The 22,216-nt window shown below is 42.7% G+C and overlaps 1 protein-coding gene across 1 annotated transcript in view; it reads left to right on the top strand.

Annotated features, from left to right (window-relative positions):
• Rptn (repetin) overlaps window positions 1-21,218 on the top strand; it is a 42,105-nt gene extending 20,887 nt beyond the window's left edge. The window contains exons 2-3 of the mRNA XM_027393391.2: window positions 16,239-16,396; window positions 17,264-21,218. Of these exons, the coding sequence (XP_027249192.1) occupies window positions 16,259-16,396; window positions 17,264-20,533 (3,408 nt within the window). The 5' untranslated portion in view covers window positions 16,239-16,258 and the 3' untranslated portion in view covers window positions 20,534-21,218. The remainder of the gene's footprint in view (window positions 1-16,238; window positions 16,397-17,263) is intronic.
• The last annotated feature ends 998 nt before the right edge of the window (window positions 21,219-22,216 follow it).

The following is a 22,216-nucleotide window of genomic DNA, read 5'->3' as shown; positions in this document are numbered from 1 at the left end:
CTTGCAATATACCAATTGGCCATGTTTTGAAATAGTATGTCCTTAACTTCCTCACCTCCAAGCTCAGTTCTGAGAAAGACCAAAGAACAGCTTGAGGGGTGTTTCATGAATGAAACTGGAGACTGGGAGGAGAAGGCAACCATTTCAGGGAAGACTTTTCATTTGAGTAGACATACGGAGATGGACCTCTGGGCTCAGTACAGAGACCGTTTTAACTGGGAGCTCGGAGTCCTGAAGATGCTCTGGGTAGTTTTTGTTAACTTGACACTAGCTAGAGTCACCTAGGAAGAGGGAGCCTCAACTGAGGAGTTGCCTCTATCAGGTTGGTCCATGAACAAGTCTGTGAGGCATTTTCTTGATTAGTGACTGACATGGGAGGGCCCATCCTCCTGTGAGCAGGGCTCTAAGCAGATGTTCCTTATTGAGCAAGCAAGCCATGGAGAGCAAACTAGTAAATGGCATTCTTCCATGGCCTCTGCTTTGGTTCTTGTCTCTAGGTTCCTGACTTGAGCTCCAGCCCTGACTTCTCTTTATAGTAAACACTTTCTTCCCTGAGTAGGTTTCAGTCAGCATTTTATCTCAGCAACAGAAAGCAAACTAGAACAGAAGGAGAAATGGAGTCAGATGATGAACATCCAAACCCTGAAAGGACCCCCTGTTTCCAAAACCATAGATCCTCATCCAATTCACTGAGGTCTGCCACACAAGAAACGAGAGCGCTATTACAGAGTCTGCAACATGCTCCCCTGTGACTGTGGCTGGCCATCAACAAACTTTCCTGACACTTGTCACATACATATCTGACAAGTTAATCAGGTGCCACACACTTTGAGCTTTGTTGTCACAAGCCCAACAAGAGAGGGAGGTGGGGTTCAAATGACAGGGACTTAATACACTAGACAACTGTTCCCAGGTTTTCCAAACAGTATGCAACACAAATCCACAGGGAAGCAGAACTGCCCCATGGAGATATGTAAAGCTTAGCCGTGCACTGCAAGGTCCCTAATTCAGGAGGAATCAGAAGCCTTCAAACTGTCACCATGTCTTTAATCAAAAATGCCACTAATCCCCTGTAACACTCCTACATTCTTTCGAGTGTATGGGTGGAACAGCTATTATCTCTATTAAATTGGGGAATGACGACTAAGAAAGACTCAGTCATGAAGTCTGACACAAGAAAGGACAGAAGACAGGAGCAAGGTACTAGAAATGAGGAACAGACAACCTCCACTCAGCCTCCATGTCATCAGGGAAGGCTCCCAGGCACCTCTGGCTGGGACCCAGTTTTTCCCTGGCTGCTGCAGTTCCTGAACATGGTCCAGAGCAGTGGGGAAGCCACTTACCATTTTCAGACCAAAAGTCTACAAAGACATGGGTCCTGTCTACCTTGTGCATAGCATGTCCCAATGCCACATGCTTACAGAAATATAAAAGAGCCTGGAACAGGGTGGGCAAGAGACTAAGAAGCACACACAGTTCAATACAACCACTGTGCTCCTGAGAACTAAGAGGCTCCATAGCAACAATGTCCAGATACTATAAGTGAGCAAATATTTACTAAACTAGGGATGGAGGGAGATGCTAAGAAGGAAAGTATAGCAGAGGAAGGGGACAGAAAATTAAGAGGTGGTGACTATTTCCTACAAGGTGGGCAGGAAGCCTGATAAGATGACAACTCAGTCATCTGAATGAAATGAACCTTTAAACTATGTGGCTCTCTGAGGCACTAGCATTGCGGACAGTGGGAAGGGCAAGCACAGTGGCCTAAAGTTAGGAGATCCCTACTTACTAATTTCCTCTTTCATTTTTAAAAATTTATTCTTTTCTTAATTATATAGAGGCAGAGCCCTTAAGAAGCCATAGTTCCTCAGGAAGGAGAGTCTAGGTGACATCAGAGAACAGCAGCACAGAGAATATGTTGCACAAGAGGTAACAACATAGTGCAGACAGACATAGCCAAGAGGTTTGCAAACAAATGTACCAGTGGAGTGCATATCCTTAAAATCCCGGGGCCCCTTGCCTGTATCATGAAGCACAACTATTGTTCCATATGGAGAATTTTGGCAGGTTTAGGAGTGATTATAACAATAATAGCTATCATGTATTAAGTAGCCATCTATGATCACACTAAGACCTCCTGTATCTGAGCTGGGGTGAAGCTCAGTTTCTAGAGCACTTGCCTCACATGAAGGAAACCTGGGTTCTATTCTCCGTGCTATATAACCCGGGCATGGTTGTACATCCCAGCACTCAGGAAATGGAGGCAGAGGATCAGAAGTTCAATATGACCTTTGACCACATAGCAAGCACAAAGCCATCGTATGCCACATAAGACCCTGTCTTTAAAAATTATATATGAAAAGCAGCTAATAAGCTTTAATGCCTACTATGTTCCAACCCATTTTGCTTACTTGCTTGCTTGGTGGTGAATTACTACAGTTTCAGCCCAGGGCTTTAGGCATGTTAGGCATGTTCTCTACCATAGAGCTCCTTTGTCACCATGACAACTCCATACTGCAGAAGTGATTAAGAGACCCTCCAAAGGCCAGCCAGCCTCTTCTGTTTACAACCTAAAGGGGAGGGAACCAAGTGTGTAATGGAAAGAGAGGAGGCAAATGTGAGGTCTATTGTAAGTCTAGAGCCAAAATTAGTCCGCCATTGTGACCTGCATTATTTCATATACTCTGGAAAGACTCAGGCAGAGGGACACAACCATGTGACCAAGATATCTTAACAAAAGCAAGCAAAAGCTGGATTCTGAAAGGACGATGCCACAGGAAGCTGAAGCTACTGATCTGGAGCTAAGGACTCATGTAAGGAGTCACTTCTAGGAGACAGGGGAAAATGTGAATGTATGACAATGGAATGGTTGAACTCCAGATGAATCAGCAAGTGCAGAGTGAGGAGGTGGCAAATGTCTACATTTGCATGGTATGTTATAGAAGGACTTAGCCTTGCTTGCTGGAAGAGTGAGTCCTTCCAGTTCAGTGAGCTCAAATACAGGAGTGGAAGTTGGTGCTTTGGTCTCCAGTGCTTTCTTCCTGATACAGTACAATTCATGTGCTTTACATTATAAATGTTTTCCACTGAATGTGTTATTTGCATTTGTCCACAATTGAAACCTATGGCATTTTTGATGGATTAAAAATGATCATCACAAATCATAATCCCCACTAAATGAATGACAGAAAATGTGCTGTCTCCCCCTGCTCTGCTTGACATCCTGGCTTGTCTTCTTCTGAAAGATGTTCTGCTCTCAGAGGACGTATCTGTGGACGTAGATGGCTAACTCTGGGATATGAGAGGCCAAATCATGACAAAAGTAAAAATGCAGTTTTCAAAACATCTACTATCCGAGACCCACATCCTCAAGACTCAAATTGATGGCAAAGATCACAAAATCCCGCGATTGCTTCTCAGACAAGGCAAGCAGGTAGCGTCTCGCCTCCGTGGGTGGCTAATGTACTAAATAACAATAATCTCTGCTCATAAAACTGCTGAACTCCTGATGCACCCCACCAATGGAAGCTGAAACAACCCCAGCAGTACACCTGAGGAACTCAGCATTTCTGGGAAATAATGAGTTTCCAGAATGCTAACAATGGCAAGATAATCTCAGCAGAGAAGGGTGTGTGCCCCCTGTTCCAGACCTAGACCAAACAGTCTCAATCAACCATGAGAACACAGGATCCCTGCAACAACACCAGGCAACTGAGATTTCCATTCATATCTGCCCAACCCTCAGAAACATGTCCTCTCTACCTTGGACTACATCATTAAATGTGACTACAGGATAGGGTACACCATAGACAGGCTCCCAGGAAAACATACTTGTGTTGGAGAACTCAGATTTGCTTCAGACAGGATCTCACTACACATCCCAGGCCATCCTTAGGTTCACAATCCTTCTGCCTCCACCGAACCTTGAGATTACAAGCCTGTACTAGTCACAGCCAACCTAAGCGTTGGACTCTAACTGTAGCTTTAGTGTTAACTTTTTGTGGAATCCTATATGATCTTGTGGGGAAAAATCATTTTTTACCAGATTCAATTTTTTTTTTTGTTAGAGATAAGAAAGCTACTGAATGAAGCCTACAGGGCTTAAGGTGTAGAGATCTGGTTCTTGCAAGCCACAACTCAGCCTTCATACACTCGTTTTCCATAGTTGATCTTATGATACAGGGCCAGGCTCTGAACTCCTGTTTAGACTACCAGTCTCTCCTCTTGCATGCCATCATGAACAGACTGCCATCATGCACAGAAAGCTGGAGGCAGATACTGACATAGGCAGACAGGCACCTGCTGGATTTGGCCAGCCCTGTAAAGATGACAAAACAAAATCCTGCCTGGCCCTTCTCCTCTACTGCCGGTTACCACCCTCATCTCCACTAAGTTCTGAACTATAGCCAACTTCCCCTCTGCTCCTCGTACAGGAAGGTGCAAGAAACAGGATTCTTTTCCTGCAGGGTAACTGTGGCCACGTGGATCATTTATGACCACAACAAAGGAACTGGGGTTTAAAGGCTGTGCGTAGGCAGGACTCTTATGGCAAAGGAGTGTGGTAATAAAGCCAAGTCATAGCTGAGGCACACAAAAGGATGTGAGGCTGTTGGAGGGCTGGAATTAGGAGCAGGGGGAGAGTACTTGTCCAGGCTTGTCCCTCTAGAGAGGAAGAAGTATGGTGATGAAATTCCATTTTTATTGCATCCATGACCTCCAGCTCTCCCAAAACATCTTCCACAGAATCCTCTCTCACCCTGACAGGTCTGACTTCATCACTACACATTTGACAAAAGGATAGATGAACAAATAAAAGAATAAACCAGGGAAGGAAAACAAAGATAACTCCTTCCTGGCCCAGCACCACTCTTCTGTGTTTTTTCCTATACCGAGTGTGTCACCCGAGCTTTAGCTGACCAGGCAACAAGTCACAGGGAATCTGGGACATGTCCTTCCCCAGTGCTGCATAAAATCAAACAAAGGCCCAAGCCATCCCAGTGGTCTCTGACCTGTAATTCACTGGCTGACATTTGCTGGCAAAGGCTCCAGATTATCCTCCTTACACAGCCAAGACAACTTAGCAAATGGCTTGCTCCTGGTACTCACTACTTTTTGTTTTATTTTCTTTTCCCCTTGTCTTTTTTATCCTTTTTCTTTTCCTGACAGGCTCTTATTATAACTTAAGCTGACCTTGAACTCACTGTGTCACCCAGGCTGGCCTTGAATTCCTCACCTTCCTCCTGACCCATATTCCCACCAATAGACTAATAGATTTGTGTTACCATACTCAGTCTGTTTACCTGCTTTTCTCACTGTGATCTCTTGGGACCCTGAATTCAGCATCCTGTTTTACTGGACAGCCAAGAGAATGAGATTCAGGCATGAGCATCTGCTCTCTGGAAGCCATAGAATTGGTACCTGCTAAGGATGGCCTGACCATCAACCTGCTTGGATCAGAAGCAGAGCAAGATGAGCTGTGGAGGGTCTATGATAGCAGTTTTCAACCCCTTTGGGGGTTGCCCAAGACCATCACAAAACACAGATGTTTATATTATAATTTATATCAGTAGCAAAATTACAGTTATATATAGCAATGAAGTAATTTTATGGTTGGGGGAGGGTCACTATAACATGAGGAACTATGTAGGAGGGTCACAGCATTAGGAGGGTCACAGCATTAGGAAGGTTGAGAACCACTGGTCTATGAGTTTGATTCTTACCTAGCACTGCCTTCAGCTTGCCTGCTCCAGAACTGCCTTACACACATCACAGCATCACAGATGAAGCCAGCGCCTGCTAGTGAGACCTCTGAGCCCCACAATATATCTCAGGAATAGCCACTCAGGTAGCTGAGGAGACTGGACATACAACTCTTTCCAAGGAGCAAAAGCTGTTCTTCTGTCCCTTCTGTGTGTGAGCTCTTTACACCAGCAACCATTCCCTGGACCTTTTGAAATCATCACGGCCGAGCAATGGTCCTGCTTCCAACCTCATCTTTCTGTAAGGTCCTATGTTCTTCATATGTCACAAGAGTCAACAAATTACAAACAGATTGATTTTTTTTGGTGGTGGGGGGCAGGTTCCAGACAGAGTTTCTCTGTGTGGCTTTGGAGCCTGTCGTGGCACTCTCTCTGTAGACCAAGCTGGCCTTGAACTCATAGAGATCCACCTGCCTCTGCCTTCTGTGTGTTGTCACTACTACCTGGCCAAAATGGACTGAATCTTAAATGAGAACTCAAAGTGTACAGACTTGAAGAGGTAGAAGTCACCCAGTTCAACCAGCCACCAGTCACAGAGCTCAGATTCTGGAGAGACTGAGAATGGGCAGGATTCAAAAGAGAAACTGATGCATAGAAGACTTCTGATGGAGTCGACTTGGAAATGCTTTACAGAAAAGATACTTCAAACAAGTAGGATCTCTATAGATAAATGTGGATAGAATTAAGGTCCAAGGGGAAGAAGCAGTGTGGAAAAAAATAGAAAAAAGCTGATTACACCTGTAATCCCAGCATTTGGGTGGCCAAGGCAGGAGAATTGTGAAATCAAGGCACTCCATTATAGCATAATGAGAATCTATTTAAAAAAAAAAAAAAAGGAAAGGGAAAAAGACAGGAAAAAAAGTAAGAAAGCCTAAAATTTAAAAGATCTGCTCACCATGAAGGCCTTAAATGGTTTGTTAAGAATTTTGTGCTTTATGACCAAAAGGTGGCACATGCCTTTAATCCCAGCACTCTAGAGGGAGAGGCAGGCCTGGTCTACAGAGGGGGTTCCAGGATTACACAGAGAAACCCTCTCTCAAAAATCAAAAATAGAAAAGAAAAAAGAATTTTGTACTTTAAACTTTACCTTTCTGTAAAATACTAATTCTTTAGAGAAAATAGCAACCCTTTGAAGTGGAGAGTTAGAAGCACTAGAGGAAAGTGACTATGATCAAAGAATGATATTTTATATTAAAATAAAATAAAAAAATTGTCTTGAGAAGAGAAAATGAATCTGAGTATGAGAACTATATTGGAAAGGAAGATGCAGACAGAAAGGTCTCTAGGTATCTGTATAACAACAGTCCTAACAAACAACACTGAGGACATGCTCTGAGTAAGGGGAAGGGAGAAGAAGAGTGAAGTTTGCACAGAATAGCAGCATGCAAAGAATTGCACGGTGGAAGTCGTCCTTCTCCTCCGGTTGTTAATTTAACACCTTCCCTCAGTTTACACATGAGGAAAATTGAAACATGACACACTTGTGTCTTTTCCACATTGACAGTGAAACAGAGTCAGACTTGAGGGAAAGCTTCCAGTTTGTGATTTACAGCTCTCTGGTGTTCTTGGGTGATGAGCAAGGAAAGGCTGTATGGAAAACAAAATTCTAACTGCTTTACATCCATCAGCAAATGGGAGAGCACAGGCTTCCGCATTGCAAACCCCAAGTTCATTTGAATATGGCTGACAACAGAGATTCTGGGGAGCAAAGAAAACACTCATCAAGTAAAACCCTAATAACACCTAAACTACAATGGAAACTTTACAGATTACAAAGTGCATTTACCCCTACCCATTTTCCTCCACTCCAACTTTACCTCGGGGTATATGCATTCCTTTGATCAACAAATCTTTATCAAGTGCCTATTACCAGAAGTGCTTTGGTAGCTGCTGAGTTATAAGTTGTGCAAGACCCTGGGAGGTACAAACCAACCGAGGCAACTCCGTATCCCTGACCTTTGCTCTGCCTCTCAGAAGCTCAGCCAGGCAGGTTTTGCCTGTTGTCATCCTCAAGCCAGGGAATTTAAACTAACCATCCCCTCCCATCTTGAAACAACCCTAAACAGTCAGGCTTTGCTCAAAAAGTAGAAGACAGAGTTCTCACATGACCCAGCAACTCCACTCCTAGATGAAGATGAAAAAGAACAATACCATAAACACACAAAAATATCTGGTTGTTCATGGTATCATTATTCATGAGTCCAAAAGCTGAGACACTCCAAATGCCCATCAAAAGATGAATGGATAAACAAAATGCAGCTCATTCATATCCTAAAAGTATTAACTTGGACTTAGAAATGAATTATTAATATATGCTACAAAATGAATAAACCTTGAAAACATTATGCTAAGTAAAAGAAGCCAGTCAAAACATCCAAATGTTCTATAACTCCATGCACTTGAAAGGCAAATCAGAATAGGCAAATCTACAGAGAACCAATGTTTTAGCACCTCCCAGGAATGGGGAGAGAAGACATGAATAGTGGCATGAATAGTGGTGGGCGCAGGATTTCTTTTTCTTTTTCTTTTTTTCTTTTTTTTTCTTTTCTTTTTTCTTTTCTTTTTTTTTTTTTGAGACAGGGTTTCTCTGTGTAGCTTTGGATGCTGTCCTGGAACTCATTCTGTAGACCAGGCTGGCCTCAAACTCACAGAGATTCTCCTGCCTCTGCCTCCTGAGTGCTGGGATTAAAGGAGTGTATGACCACAGCCTGGCAGGATTTCTTGTGAGGTACAAAATGTTCTAAAATTGGGGGCTGGGTTGATGACTCGATGATTAAGAGTGCACACTGTTTTATAAAGCACCAGAGCTCAGTTCCAAGCACCAGTATGAAGTAGCTCACAGCTCCAGTTCCAAAGCTTTCAACCCTCTGATGATCTCCAGGAGCACCTGCCCTTGTGTGCACATACCCACACACACACACATAATTTCAAATTAAAATCTTTTAAAAGTATCCTCCAGTTATAGATTATAATCCTAGATTACAGTAATAACTGTACAACATTAAAGAGTATTGAACTGTATACTTTCAGTGGTGACTTTATGGCTTATAAATTACCTCAGATTTTTTGTTTTTAAGATGTCTCGTTATGCAACTGGGGCTGGTCTCAAACTCCCAGCAACCTTCCTGCCCCAGCCTTCCAAATGCAAGGATTACAGACATGAGTCACCACTATAAACTTTAAGTAAGACCATTAGGAAGAAGCAACCAGGCTAAATGTAGTGATCCAGGACTCTAATTTCTGGGACTTAAAAGGCAAAAATCAAAGAATCAGTGCTAATCCCAGACCAGCCTGGCCTATAAAGGAAGTTCCAAGCCAGTTTGTTTTAATAGTGAGAAGCTATCTCTAGAATCCACATTAAACAAAAACAAGAGAATTGCCATGAGTTTAAGGCTACCCTTTTTACATACTGTATTCCCTTACAGCCTGGGCTAGAGTCATCAACAACGAAAATGAACAAACAAATAAGCAAACACCCCAGAAACCTAATTAGAAAGCTCTAAATGTTGCCCCCTTAAAGACATGTTTGGGTCTGTAGCATTATGAGCCATGTTTTAGGAATTAAAAATCCCATGGGCCAAACTCAGCAACAGTTTCAGTTACTTACAGGCACATTTCAATTGGGGGTGTGATAGAGCATGAGGTATTGGGAGGAGAGAGATGGCTCTTAGAATAGAGTCCAGGAGTGTAAGAGGCACAGATACACGCTGGGGTAAGGATCCCAGCCCTAGAAACACTGTACCCCAGAACCCCCCAGGCTTCCTCCTTTTGGCTCAGAGCATACTTTGTGACAAGGCTAAAATATTGCTGAGGCCAGTGTTGCCTTAAAAACCCATTGACTCCTACAGATGTTATTTAGTTAAATGACCTATAATTAGGAAGGTAGTTCACTGAAAAGGAAAACTTAAAATGACAATTTATCTATTTAGATGATAATGTATGACCTTTGAATATCAAGAAATCTCAAAGAGTTTTATGTCTATTAATTAGTCCCACTGACCTCTGGATGGTGTTCATTTGCCCCATCTGTAGCTTTTTGCTCCTGCTGAATACCAAAGGGCTAGCAGGAATGCAGTACTTCCCTAGCCCCACACAGGAGCCTTCCCTTGGAATCCAATCTCTGGATTCAGTGGGCTTCATCTCACTAAAGAGACACCCAACATTTCATCAGAAGAAGGAAGTCTGAGATCATCTCTGATGATCTGGCCAAAATACAACAATGAATATTCCTGAAAAATCCATGAACTCAAACTCAGACCTGTCAGGCCCAACAGGCATATCTTCATCCCAGGTAAATGAACACCAAAGTTTTGCAATATGGTCAAGAATCAGACACAGGGATGGTGAGATGGCTTATCCAGTTAAGACACTTGCCACCTGACAATGCAAACCTGATGACCAAGTTCCATCTCCAGAGCCCATGTAAAGGTGGGAAGAGAGGAGAGACTCCACACAACAACAACAACATCAACAATAATAATAATAATAATAATAATAATAATAATAATAATAAATGATACTTCTCTGGGTTCCCCTTTCTAATTTTCTTAAAAGAAAAACATTTAATTGGCAAGTAGAAATTTTACCTTTTCCACAACAGTCCTCAGCACCATTGATTGTAAAGAGGGGTGCATTTCCTATGTAGATTTTTATGAATAATCATGTCCTGTCTCTTTAAAGAGAATGCACATGCTTTCAGTGTCAAAACATTTTAGGCACTGGGGAACACTGGAAATTAAATAATAGGTGTTGGATTGGCTAAGGAAATTCTTGTTTCAATGCTAGATGCCTTCACAGGATATCGTTAGTAAGTTACTGTGTTCTTTTTCACTTTAGTCTGTGTGGGAAACTATTTCTCTCCTTGAGGAATAGGAAGCAAAACAGGTCTGTGAATAAGGGCTTTGGAATGAGGAAGACATGGGTTCAGATCTTAGCTAAGAGAGCTGCCAGCAGTATAGCCTTGAACCCATTATTTAGCCTTCTCTCACCCGTAGTTCCCTTGTTTAGAAAATGGAGGTAATATTCCCTCCTCTGTGACTTACCCTGGCAGTTTAGAATAACAGCACATATAAAAAACCCTAACTGAGGCTAGTATGGGAGATTCAATAGCTGCTGGTTTCCAAACCTCCTACCTTGGAGCATCAAAATACACTGAGAAATAATAATCAGAATGGCATAGGTCTTCATAGGATTTATAGGTGCTGATAAAGTGGCAGCCATGACTGCTGTCTCCATTTTCCATAGAGGGAGAGTGAGCCTTCTCAAACTGAACAAAGCAAAGTTAATACGACATGAAAGTCCCTGCTAGACCTGAGATCAGAATCACAGAATCTCAAAATGTTGCTTCCAAATGAAAAAAAGCCTCCACCTCCTACAAATGTATGTCTGCCCACTGTTACCCAGAACATCCCATGATTCCATCAGTACATGGCAAATACACACAATATGTATTATTCCCTTTTTGTTTGTTTGAGATGAGAATCTTACTATGCCTCCTGTGTGTTCCAGGACAGGTTCCAAAGCTACAGAGAAATGCTGTCTTGGGGAAAAAAGACAAAAACAAAAACAAAAACAGAACAAAACAAAACAAACAACAACAAAAAAGAATCTTACTATGAAACCTAGGCTGGCATCAAATTTGTGATCCTCCTGCCATAGCCTCCCTAGTGCTAACATTATAGACATGCAAATATAATTATTTCTAACTGGCCAAACCTACCCTTCTTCCTATGTATCCTACTGCCTAGTGGGGTTAAAAGATTTTTAAAAATGATTTATTTACTTTTATTTTTATGTGTATGAGTGTTTTTGTATGTACATCTGTGTACCACATGAATGTCTGGTGCACACAGGGCCAAAAGAGGACACAGATACCCTGGAACGATAGTTGCAGATAGTTGTGAGCTACCATATGGGTGCTGGGAACTGAAATCAGTCCTCTTGAGGATAATCAAGTATTCTTAAGGGCTGAGCCATCTCTCCAACACCAAACTAATGGCTTTTAAGAATGAAAACTGGGAAGGCTGAGGAGACAGCTCAGTTGACAAAGTACTTGCCACATAAGCATGGGGGTCTGACTTTGGATCCTCAGCATCCATGCAAAAATCCAGCACAGCAGCATGTACCCATAACCCCAGTGCTGGGGAGGCAGAGCAGGGGAAGCCCTGGGGCTTGCTGGTCAGCAAGTTAGCAAAAATGGTGGCACACAATTTTAATCCTAGCACTTAGGAGTTCTCTGTGAGTTCATGGCCAGCCTGATCTACATGGTAAATTCTAGGGCTATGTAAAGAGACCCTGTCTCAAAAACAACAACAAAATTCCTCATGTTCTCCTCCCCACACTCCTTCTAGGAGAGCAAGCAAAGAGATGCCTTAATAGAAGGAGCCATTATGGGTTTAAGGAGAAATCTGGCACTAGGGAAATCTCCAGGGATCCACAAGGATGACCCCAACTAAGAATCTAAGCAATAGTGGAGAGGCTACCTTAAATGTCCTTCCCCTATAATGAGATTGATGACTACCTTAAATGTCCTTATAGAGCCTTCACCCAGTAGCTGATGGAAGCAGAAGCAGAGATCTACAGCTAAGCACTGAGCCTAACTCCTGGAATCCAGTTGTAGAGAGAGAGAAGCAATGAGCAAAGGGGTCAAGACCATGCTGGGGAAACCCACAGAAACAGATGACCTGAGCAAGTGGGAGCTCAAGGACCCCAGTCTGACAGCTGGGGAATCAGCATAATAACGAACCAGGCCCCCTGCATGTGGGTATCAGTTGGGGGGCCTAGGCAGTCTATGAGGCCTATGGCCATGGAACCGGTATTTATCCCTAGTGCACCAATGGGCTTTGGGAGCCCATTCCCTATGGAGGGATACTCTCTCAGTCTAGATACATGGGGAAGGGCCTAGGTCCTGCCCCAAATGATGTGACAGACTTTGATGATCCCCAATGGGAGGGCTTGCCCTCCCTGAGGGGTGAATGGGGGGATGGAATGGGGAAGGTAATGGGAGGATGGGAGAGAGAGGGAACTGGGATTCGTATGTAAAATAAGATTAATTTTAATTTAAATAAAAATTAATTTTAGAAGAAGTGAGCTCAGATTCAGTGAAAGACCTTGTCTTAAAAAGTAAGGTGGGGGCAGCTGAAGAAGACAGCTAATGTTGAGCTCTGGCCTATAAGCATATCTTCCATAGAATGCATAAAATATGCATAAAGTGCATATTATCCAGGTGTGGTAACACACCTGTAATCCTAGTAACTGAGGGACTGAGACAGGATGACTGCCACGAGTTCGAGGCTAGCCTGGTCTAAATAGTGGGATCATACCTCAGAAAAGAGAGACAGAAGTAAAGAAATGAAGGAAAGGGAAGGAAGAGGAGAAGAGGAGAGGGGAAAAAAGAGGAGGGGAGGGAAAGGGAGGGGGAAAGGAGAGTGCACTGTGCTGGGGAGGTAAATGTACATTAGCCTGGCTTCTGTCAGCCTTGTGAGTCCTTCAGCAGGTCACTCTGGATACCTAGAAACTTCAATTTCCCCATCTATAAATTAAGACCCAAAAGCTCAATTTCTCTTTCAGCTCCCAAATTTTCTACCTCTACTCTTTTATCACTTTAGGCACCCAAGCTAATTTAAGTTGTGTGCGAGTTCTCAACTATGCAACTTTGGTCTTTGCTTTCTTCCCTTCTCTTCCAAAGAACAATGTAAATCTTGCTTACAAAACTGGAGTTGAAGAAACCCCAGGACCAGCCCCAAAGGATTCCAGCTAGATTTACTAATTACTGAACACTAAGCATGTCTTACACTGGTCTTTCAAAACCTTTCTTATGTGAAGGCTCTTTAGTCCAATTAGTAAAACTTTCTGAACTTTTATGATTCCTTTGCAAAATCCCTAAAGACATAGTAAATAATAACAAGTGTCATTAGAAATAACTGACTGGGGGATCAATTATATAATCAATTGTGTAACTAATTATATAATCACATAATCAATTATTTGATATGATTATATTTTGCATCTGTAATTATATACAACTGGCACCTGTGAGACAAAGCAGAAAGGCAGGTGAATCTCAAGCCCTTTGTTCCTTACAGGAGATTCTCCAATGTGTCCACAATTCATAAATTCACTTAATCCTTGAAGACTTATTAAACATTCTATGACCAAGACACTTCAGGGATGTGTCACAGGTGTTACAGAGATAGGAAATAAGTGGAGGCCCAGGTCCTGAACAATCTCTCTATCTCACAGACATCATAAGCTTCCAGGTTGTCCCCCAACTCCAGCTTTTTAGTAAGACTTAGAGACTCAAGTGCCATGCTGGGTGGTGGTGGTACACAACTTTAATTCCACCCAGAATTTAGGAGACTTAGGCAGGTGGATCTCTGAGTTCAATGAGTCCAGTCTGTTCTACAGAATAAGTTCCAGGACAGCCATGGCTACACAGTCCTGAACCCTGTCCTGAAAAAAAAAAAAACAAAAAAACAAAATACAAAACAAAACAACAACAGAAAACACTCAAGTGTCAGTGCTACCTTCATCACCTGCCACCCAATATGTCCCTAAAACTGATCATACAACTACTTCTCCTACTAGACTGCAGAAAAGAATAGCCATTAAAAATAGGTCAGTAGGATATACGAATATCTATTTTTACAAGAAAAAAAAAGAAGTTTAAGACATATTTTCCAAGAATTATATCCTGACCAAATGCATAGACTCCCTGATCTCTACTTGAGTGGGATTTTGTAATAGAATGTATACCCATCTTTCTTTGGTATGATTTAACTGTTGTCTACCCCCATTAGCCTCGGCAATTAACTATTTCTAAGGATCAATTCATCAGGAACCTCTCTTTTTGACCCACGCACCATGTAGTACACACACTCCCTTAATTAAGTGGGGCTGAGACTTGAAAAGTGTCACCTACTACAATGACAAACAGGTTTGTGAGCAAATGGGGGAAGTAAATAAACCAAACGGTTTGCGGAGGTCAAGCTGGGTTGACTGGGCTGAGCTGGGTTGAGCCCAGAATGATTCAGGCCCTAGCACTGAATGGGTGTCTCCTGGGATGACTTAGTAGGATAATTAAAACCCCTATAAATAGGATGGTTTTCCAGGCCTCTGCCACCCTCCCTGGCTCCTGCATCTTCTGCTCACTCTTCCTCAAGCAGGTAAGACATGCATGCTGGAGCAATAGCAGTATCCAAGAGTATGGATGGCAGAGACAGTTTCCTGTTGGTGACACTCTTGGGCACCTTTCTGCTGCTTCTCATGGCTCTATCTTAGAATATAATGAATTCAAGTGTGGCTTACCTCTAAATTTGTGAAATGTGGGCCCTCAATGTCCCAAAACTGAGCGTCTGAGTGACTAATTGATAGCTGGCTTTTCTGTAGAGGAGTATTTACCTTTTGTACAAGTTAGGCAAGGCCCTGGACAATGAGGACTCAGCAATACTCAATTTCACTATAATAAATGGTCACAAAAGACTCAGCTTGTCCCATGCAGTCTGTTATTTGTCACTTACATAAACATGCATCAATGTATGCCTGTGTTTTACAGTTGGCATTTCATTTTCAGAAGCCTATAAGCACAGGTACTAGAATTTTGTACCATGCCCGGGCAGTGGTGGCACATGCCTTTAATACCAGCACTTGAGTCAGAGGCAGGTGAATCTCTGTGAGTTCCAGTCCAGCCTGGCCTACAGAGCAAGTTGCAGAATAACTAGGCCTGTTACACAGAGCAACCCTGTCTTGAAAAACCAAAAAGAAAATTTTTGCAGCATAAGAAGGAATATTGGTATACAGATTGCAGAAGTCCACCCCCCACTGCCCAACATAGCCAATGTTAACCTGACTATGTATTGTCTATCATATGTGCAATGTGTCCAATTGCAATTTTTCTCTGTAACTTTTGTTTTCATTAACTGATTCCATTTAATAAGCAGGTAAAAGAATTTTCTAGAATTTAACTTCTCAGAAAGGTTTCTTGGACCACTGAAAGGGATATTTTACCTTCTTCCTTGCTTAAAGGAGACTTTAGAAAATAGATACCTCTTCGATGGCATGCATTTCCTGTTCTCACCAGGCATTGTTAGAAAATTACATACTACTGTGCTCACCTCTGGCCCATCCTCTTTGGGCTAACCTTTCTTCATTTTTGTTCTTACAAGAGAGTCTCAGCCAAGCAGCTTCCACCCAAAGTAGAGTGTAAGGCATGTATTTTATCTATTACACATGTCTAATTTTTTTTAAAGAATTTGCCTTTTTCTAGAAAAGAAAAACTGTTTTGAATCACTGTCATGATCATATATGATATTTGGAGCCCGAGTGTTGGTCACATAATGACTAAAATTATGACAAAGAAGGGACTCTATGGTTTCTTAAACTTCTTTCCCAAACCCAAGAAACCACTCTCTGGAAATGCTGACACTGTCTTCATCCAAAGCATAAACAAAATCTCCTTTCTTTGCTTCTTCCTTTTTAAAGATTCACCTGTATTTGCCAGAATGCCTAAACTTCTTAACAGCATACTCAATGTGAGTAAGGTATTCCAGAAATATGCTGAACACCACGGGAAGCACGCTTTACTGAGCAAGGAGGAGTTGAAGCAGCTGCTTCTCACTGAGTTTGGAGACATCCTTCGGGTAAGATACACAGATTCTTGATCCTGTGAAGTGGAATGCATGTGCCTGATGTCTGTATCCAGAATATCTTAGTAATATTTGTGTTTTATTGGTCATTCCCCACCATTAATGTACTTACTGGTAAGCATCTTCTAATTCAGATAGCTCCTTTGTAGTTTTTATACATGCATTCTCTCTCTCTCTCTCTCTCTCTCTCTCTCTCTCTCTCTCTCTCTCTCATACACACACACTCACACACATCTCAGTAGTTCTTACACACACACACACACACACACACACACACACACACACCTTTGTAAATGAACAAAACACAGGACAACTTCAAAGTATTGGGAAATAACTTTTTAAAACTTTCCATTCATATTTTCTATCTGCAATCCTGTGCATACACCTCCTCATGTATTTATTCATTAGTTAACGAAGGATTCATTGAGTACCTGCTCCATACTGGTACAATTCTAGTTACTAAGGATACAAACATGAATAAAACTAACTTCTTTTCCTTTAAGAATGCCGCAGTGTAGTGACAAAGAGGTATATAAACATGTGGGCTATACCATGTAAAAGATAATGACTCAAATTAGTTGTTAATACATTTGTCTGTGCCCTGTGGTCATACCCGAATTGGTTCATCAAAGGATGAGCTGATCAAAGACTAGGACCAGAACCAGAACCAAGCCTTTGCACATGAATGGTTTCTCAAAAAAAAAAAGAAAGAAAGAAAGAAAGGAAGGAAGGAAGGAAGGAAGGAAGGAAGGAAGGAAGGAAGACAGCCTGTTTGAGAGTGGATTGGGGCATTAAGACAGATTTGTATATTGTATATTCAGCATCCATAAAGGAACATTTCCTTTTTCTTTCTTGTTACAGAGACCAAATGACCCAGACACTGTGGAAATCATTCTGGAACACTTGGACCGAGACAGAAATGGATATGTTGATTTTCAAGAATACCTCTTGTTGGTCTTCCAATTGGTCCAAGCCTGCCATCGTAAGCTCGATAGTAAGGTGTGTGGAGCTGGAACCTCCTCCCAGAAAGAACAGGGTCAGAAAGGGATGCAGAGCCACAAGTTTCCAGAAAACATGGGCAGACAAGATGGGCAGAGCTCTCACCACAGCTGGTCAGAGGGACAGAGTCAGGATGTCCAACATGATCAGTCTCAGAGACAAGATAAGGACTCCCACGGTCACTCTGAGAGACATGATACAGACTCTCACTATGGTCAGTCAGAGAGACAAGACAGGGATTCCCACCATGGTCAGTCAGAGAAATTCCATCAGGACTCCTACCATAGTTGTTCTGAGAGACAAGACACAGATTATAGCTCTGATCAGTCTGAGATAGACAATCAACACTCTAGCTCTGGTCAAAGTCTGAGTTATAAATCTAGCAATGACCAGCCCAAAAGCCAAGGATATATCTTTGCCTTAAATCAGTCTGAGAACCCAGCTCAGGTTTCTCATTATGGCCAGTCAAAAACATTTAGACGACAAAGCAGCCATGGCCAGTCTGGAAGATTCCGGCAAGATTCTTATTCTAGTCAAACCAGTCGACAACAACCTGGTTCTTATGAACAATATGGAAAGCTTCATCAGAAGTCAGGCAACAGTCAGACAGACAGACAGGCCCAGAATTCTCACTATGGTCAGCCAGACAAACAAGGGAATAGTTTCCAATATGGTCAAACAGATGGACAAGGCCAGAGTTTCCATTATGGTCAGACAAAGAACAAAGGACAGAATTTTCATTATGGTCAGAAAGGCGGACAAAGCCAAAGTTCTCAGCTGGGTCAGACAGGAATAAAAGGTCAGAGCTCTCACCAGGGTCAGACAGACAGACAGAATTCTTACCAGGATCAGACACACAGCCAGAGTTCTCAGCAGGGTCAGACAGGCAGTCAAGACCAGAGTTCACGTTGGCATCAGACAGACAGACAGACCTATCACCAGGGTCAGACAGGTAGTCAGGGACAGAGTTCTCAGCAGGGTCAGACAGGCAGTCAAGACCAGAGTTCACATTGGCATCAGACAGACAGACAGACCTATCACCAGGGTCAGACAGGTAGTCAGGGACAGAGTTCTCAGCAGGGTCAGACAGGCAGTCAAGACCAGAGTTCACGTTGGCATCAGACAGACAGACAGACCTATCACCAGGGTCAGACAGGCAGTCAAGGCCAGAGTTCTCAGCTGGGACAGACAGGCAGTCAAGACCAGAGTTCACGTTGGCATCAGACAGACAGACAGACCTATCACCAGGGTCAGACAGGCAGTCAAGGCCAGAATTCTCAGCAGGGTCAGACAGGCAGTCAAGACCAGAGTTCACATTGGCATCAGACAGACAGACAGACCTATCACCAGGGTCAGACAGGCAGTCAAGGCCAGAGTTCTCAGCAGGGTCAGACATGCAGTCAAGACCAGAGTTCACGTTGGCATCAGACAGACAGACAGACCTATCACCAGGGTCAGACAGGCAGTCAAGGCCAGAATTCTCAGCAGGGTCAGACAGGCAGTCAAGACCAGAGTTCACGTTGGCATCAGACAGACAGACAGACCTATCACCAGGGTCAGACAGGCAGTCAAGGCCAGAATTCTCAGCAGGGTCAGACAGGCAGTCAAAACCAGAGTTCACGCTGGCATCAGACAGACAGACAGACCTATCACCAGGGTCAGACAGGCAGTCAAGGCCAGAATTCTCAGCAGGGTCAGACAGGCAGTCAAGGCCAGAGTTCACGTTGGCATCAGACAGACAGACAGACCTATCACCAGGGCCAGACAGGCAGTCAAGGCCAGAATTCTCAGCAGGGTCAGACAGGCAGTCAAGACCAGAGTTCACGTTGGCATCAGACAGACAGACAGACCTATCATCAGGGTCAGACAGGCAGTCAGGGACAGAGTTCTCAGCAGGGTCAGACAGGCAGTCAAGACCAGAGTTCACATTGGCATCAGACAGACAGACAGACCTATCACCAGGGTCAGACAGGTAGTCAGGGACAGAGTTCTCAGCTGGGTCAGACAGGCAGTCAAGACCAGAGTTCACGTTGGCATCAGACAGACAGACAGACCTATCACCAGGGTCAGACAGGTAGTCAAGGCCAGAGTTCTCAGCAGGGTCAGACAGGCAATCAGGACCAGAGTTCACGTTGGCATCAGACAGACAGACAGACCTATCACCAGGGTCAGACAGGCAGTCAAGACCAGAGTTCATGTTGGCATCAGACAGACAGACAGACCTATCACCAGGGTCAGACAGACAGGCAAGGCCAGAGTTCTCAGCAGGGTCAGACAAGCAGAGAAGGTCAGAGTTATCACTGTGGGCAGTCAGGGATTGGGAAAACTGAACTTCAAGGACAAAACAGGTACTTCCAAGGAACTGATGAAACAAGAAGACACTCATATGTTGAACAATCGGGAGGGTCAGGAAAACTAAGTCAACAGACTTCAAGAGAAGAAGTGAACCAAACCCAGAGACAGAGATTTCAGGATAGAAGGGATCAGAAAACCCACCACCAGGCATGGAAGCTTGAAAAGGATAATCAACACAAACTCTTAGCTCAGATACAGCAAGAAGAGCCACACTCCCACAACGAGTATGACTGGCAATCACAGAGTAGTGAGGAGAGCCACTGGGAAGAGAAAGAGCATCCTCAATTCTGGGATAGACACAGTCTTGAGGATCAGGAAAGTCTGTATGAGATGCAAACCCATGAAGATGAACAAAGCCATCAGACAAAGGATACACAAACCTATGTAGACAAGCAGAACCAGAAAAGACAACACAGGCAAACTCATGAAGAAAACCAAGATCATCGACATGGTAGACAAACCCATGAAGATGAGCAAAACTATGAGAGGAAAGACAAAGATCAAAATCATCATCAACAATGGAATAGACAAACTCATGAAGAAAATGAGAGGTATCAAGGATCCCAAGACCGATTCAGAAGCTTCCCCAACAAAGAAAGATTCCACAAGAATGAAGATGACCAGTGCCAGGGATCTGAGGGAAGACATTTCCATCAAACCCACAGAGGTGGGAGGTCCCAAAGAAGAGAACAACAGGGCAACCACTCTACCAAAACAGCTAACTCCCCCAACCCCCTCAATGATTACGTACGAGAGCAAGCAGTATATCAGTACTAGGCTACATGAGCACCAGGGGTAATGAAGAAACCTACATGCCAATTCATCTTTGCTTCTGTTTAAAAGGTTGAATTTTTATGTCATCCTTCTCTTTCTTATCTACCTATAAGAATGCTTTTGAAGAGCAATCTAGTACTCGTTTTTTGAAAGTTCAGTTCCTTGAGTAGCAATTCTAGAGTTATTTGGTTGGGTGGAGTAAATTGGGTGAACTAATCAATCTCCATTTTGATCACTTTGTGGGTTTAAATCATTCCTAGTTTGTTTTCAGTTTAGGTGTTACTTAATTGAATCATTGAATGGCAGAACACTCTCCCTAAAGTTTAGAAACAGGAAAAGGTACACTGAAGACTTATACTACACTTGAAGAAATGGATTTGGGTAAAATATCAGGAACCACAAGCTTCATAGTCTAGATTTTGATAAAGCACACTGAGAAGCCTTTAGGAGAGATAGAGATCACAGAGAGCTTTTCTGTTACTAATATCTCTGAAGCCTCAGGTCCTATTGATGGGTCATGAGAGCTGACCAGACACCTACTAATCCATCACATAGACAGAAAGTATATCTCCTCTGTTTGAAGATCCCTGGTAACCCAAACTATCATTTCTGGAAACCTTTTCAACAAAGACCATGTGTAGAATATAAAATTATATTAAAACTTCAATAAATGATTGGTGAGCAATGATATTGATGGCTTTTTCCTTTCTCTAATATGGAAATATGACCACTTATGGACATTTTCTAAGAATAAATCTTCATTTCTTAGGGTTGGAGAGATAGTCCAGCAGCTAAGCACTTGCTATTCTTGTAGAGTTCAGGGCTTTGGTTCCTGTACCCATGTGTTGGCCCATAACTGCCGTGGAATAATTCCTTTGTACACTGAAGATTTGTGGCTGTGATTGCTTTAATAAACAAGTTGACTGACCAATAGCTGAACAGGATAAAGTTAGGCAGAAAAATCTGACTAAGAGGATGCTGGCAGGAAGAAGGGAGGAGAGAGACGATGACATCCAGTTGCTGGGCAAACAAGACATCCTAGCGGACAGGTAAAGCCACAAGCTGTGCATAGATTAAGAGAAATGGGCTAATTTAAATGTAAGAGCTAGTTAGTAATAAGCCTGAGCTATCGACTGAGCTTTATAATTAATATAAGCCTTTAAATGGTTATTTGGGAGGGAAAGAAATGTCCATTTACCCATAACCATCCATAACTCCAATTCCAAAGGCTTTAAAACTCTTTTCTGATCCCCGCAGACACAAGGTACACCTATAATGTGTATAGTATATGCAGGAAAAATACTCATACATATAAAATAAAATGAAAAATTTTAGAAGACCTCATTTCTTATTTTCTAAAATATCTTTATGAAGTTGAGCATGGCAGTTTGTCCTTGTAATCACAAAACTCAGAAGGCTGAGACAGGAAGACCTTAGCAAATTCTAGGCCAGTTTAGCCTAATAGTAATTTTCAGGCCAATATGAAAAACAGAATGAGACAATGCCTCAAAACAAATTAAACCCTATTTGTTCTCTATGTTTCTGAATGCTTATAACAGAAATCATTAGAAACAAACAATAAACAGCCAAATGAACTTTTCTGCTCATCTAAACCTAATTTTCATCTCTCTTCTCTACCAGTCAGTTTCTTTTCACTCTCACCACTTATTGGCTACCACATTAAGA

This window comes from Cricetulus griseus, assembly GCF_003668045.3.
Source record: "Cricetulus griseus strain 17A/GY chromosome 1 unlocalized genomic scaffold, alternate assembly CriGri-PICRH-1.0 chr1_0, whole genome shotgun sequence".
Classification (NCBI taxonomy): Eukaryota; Metazoa; Chordata; class Mammalia; order Rodentia; family Cricetidae; genus Cricetulus; species Cricetulus griseus.
The sequence above is the reverse complement of the archived record's forward strand: the minus strand, read 5'-3'. Positions and strand labels throughout refer to the sequence as shown.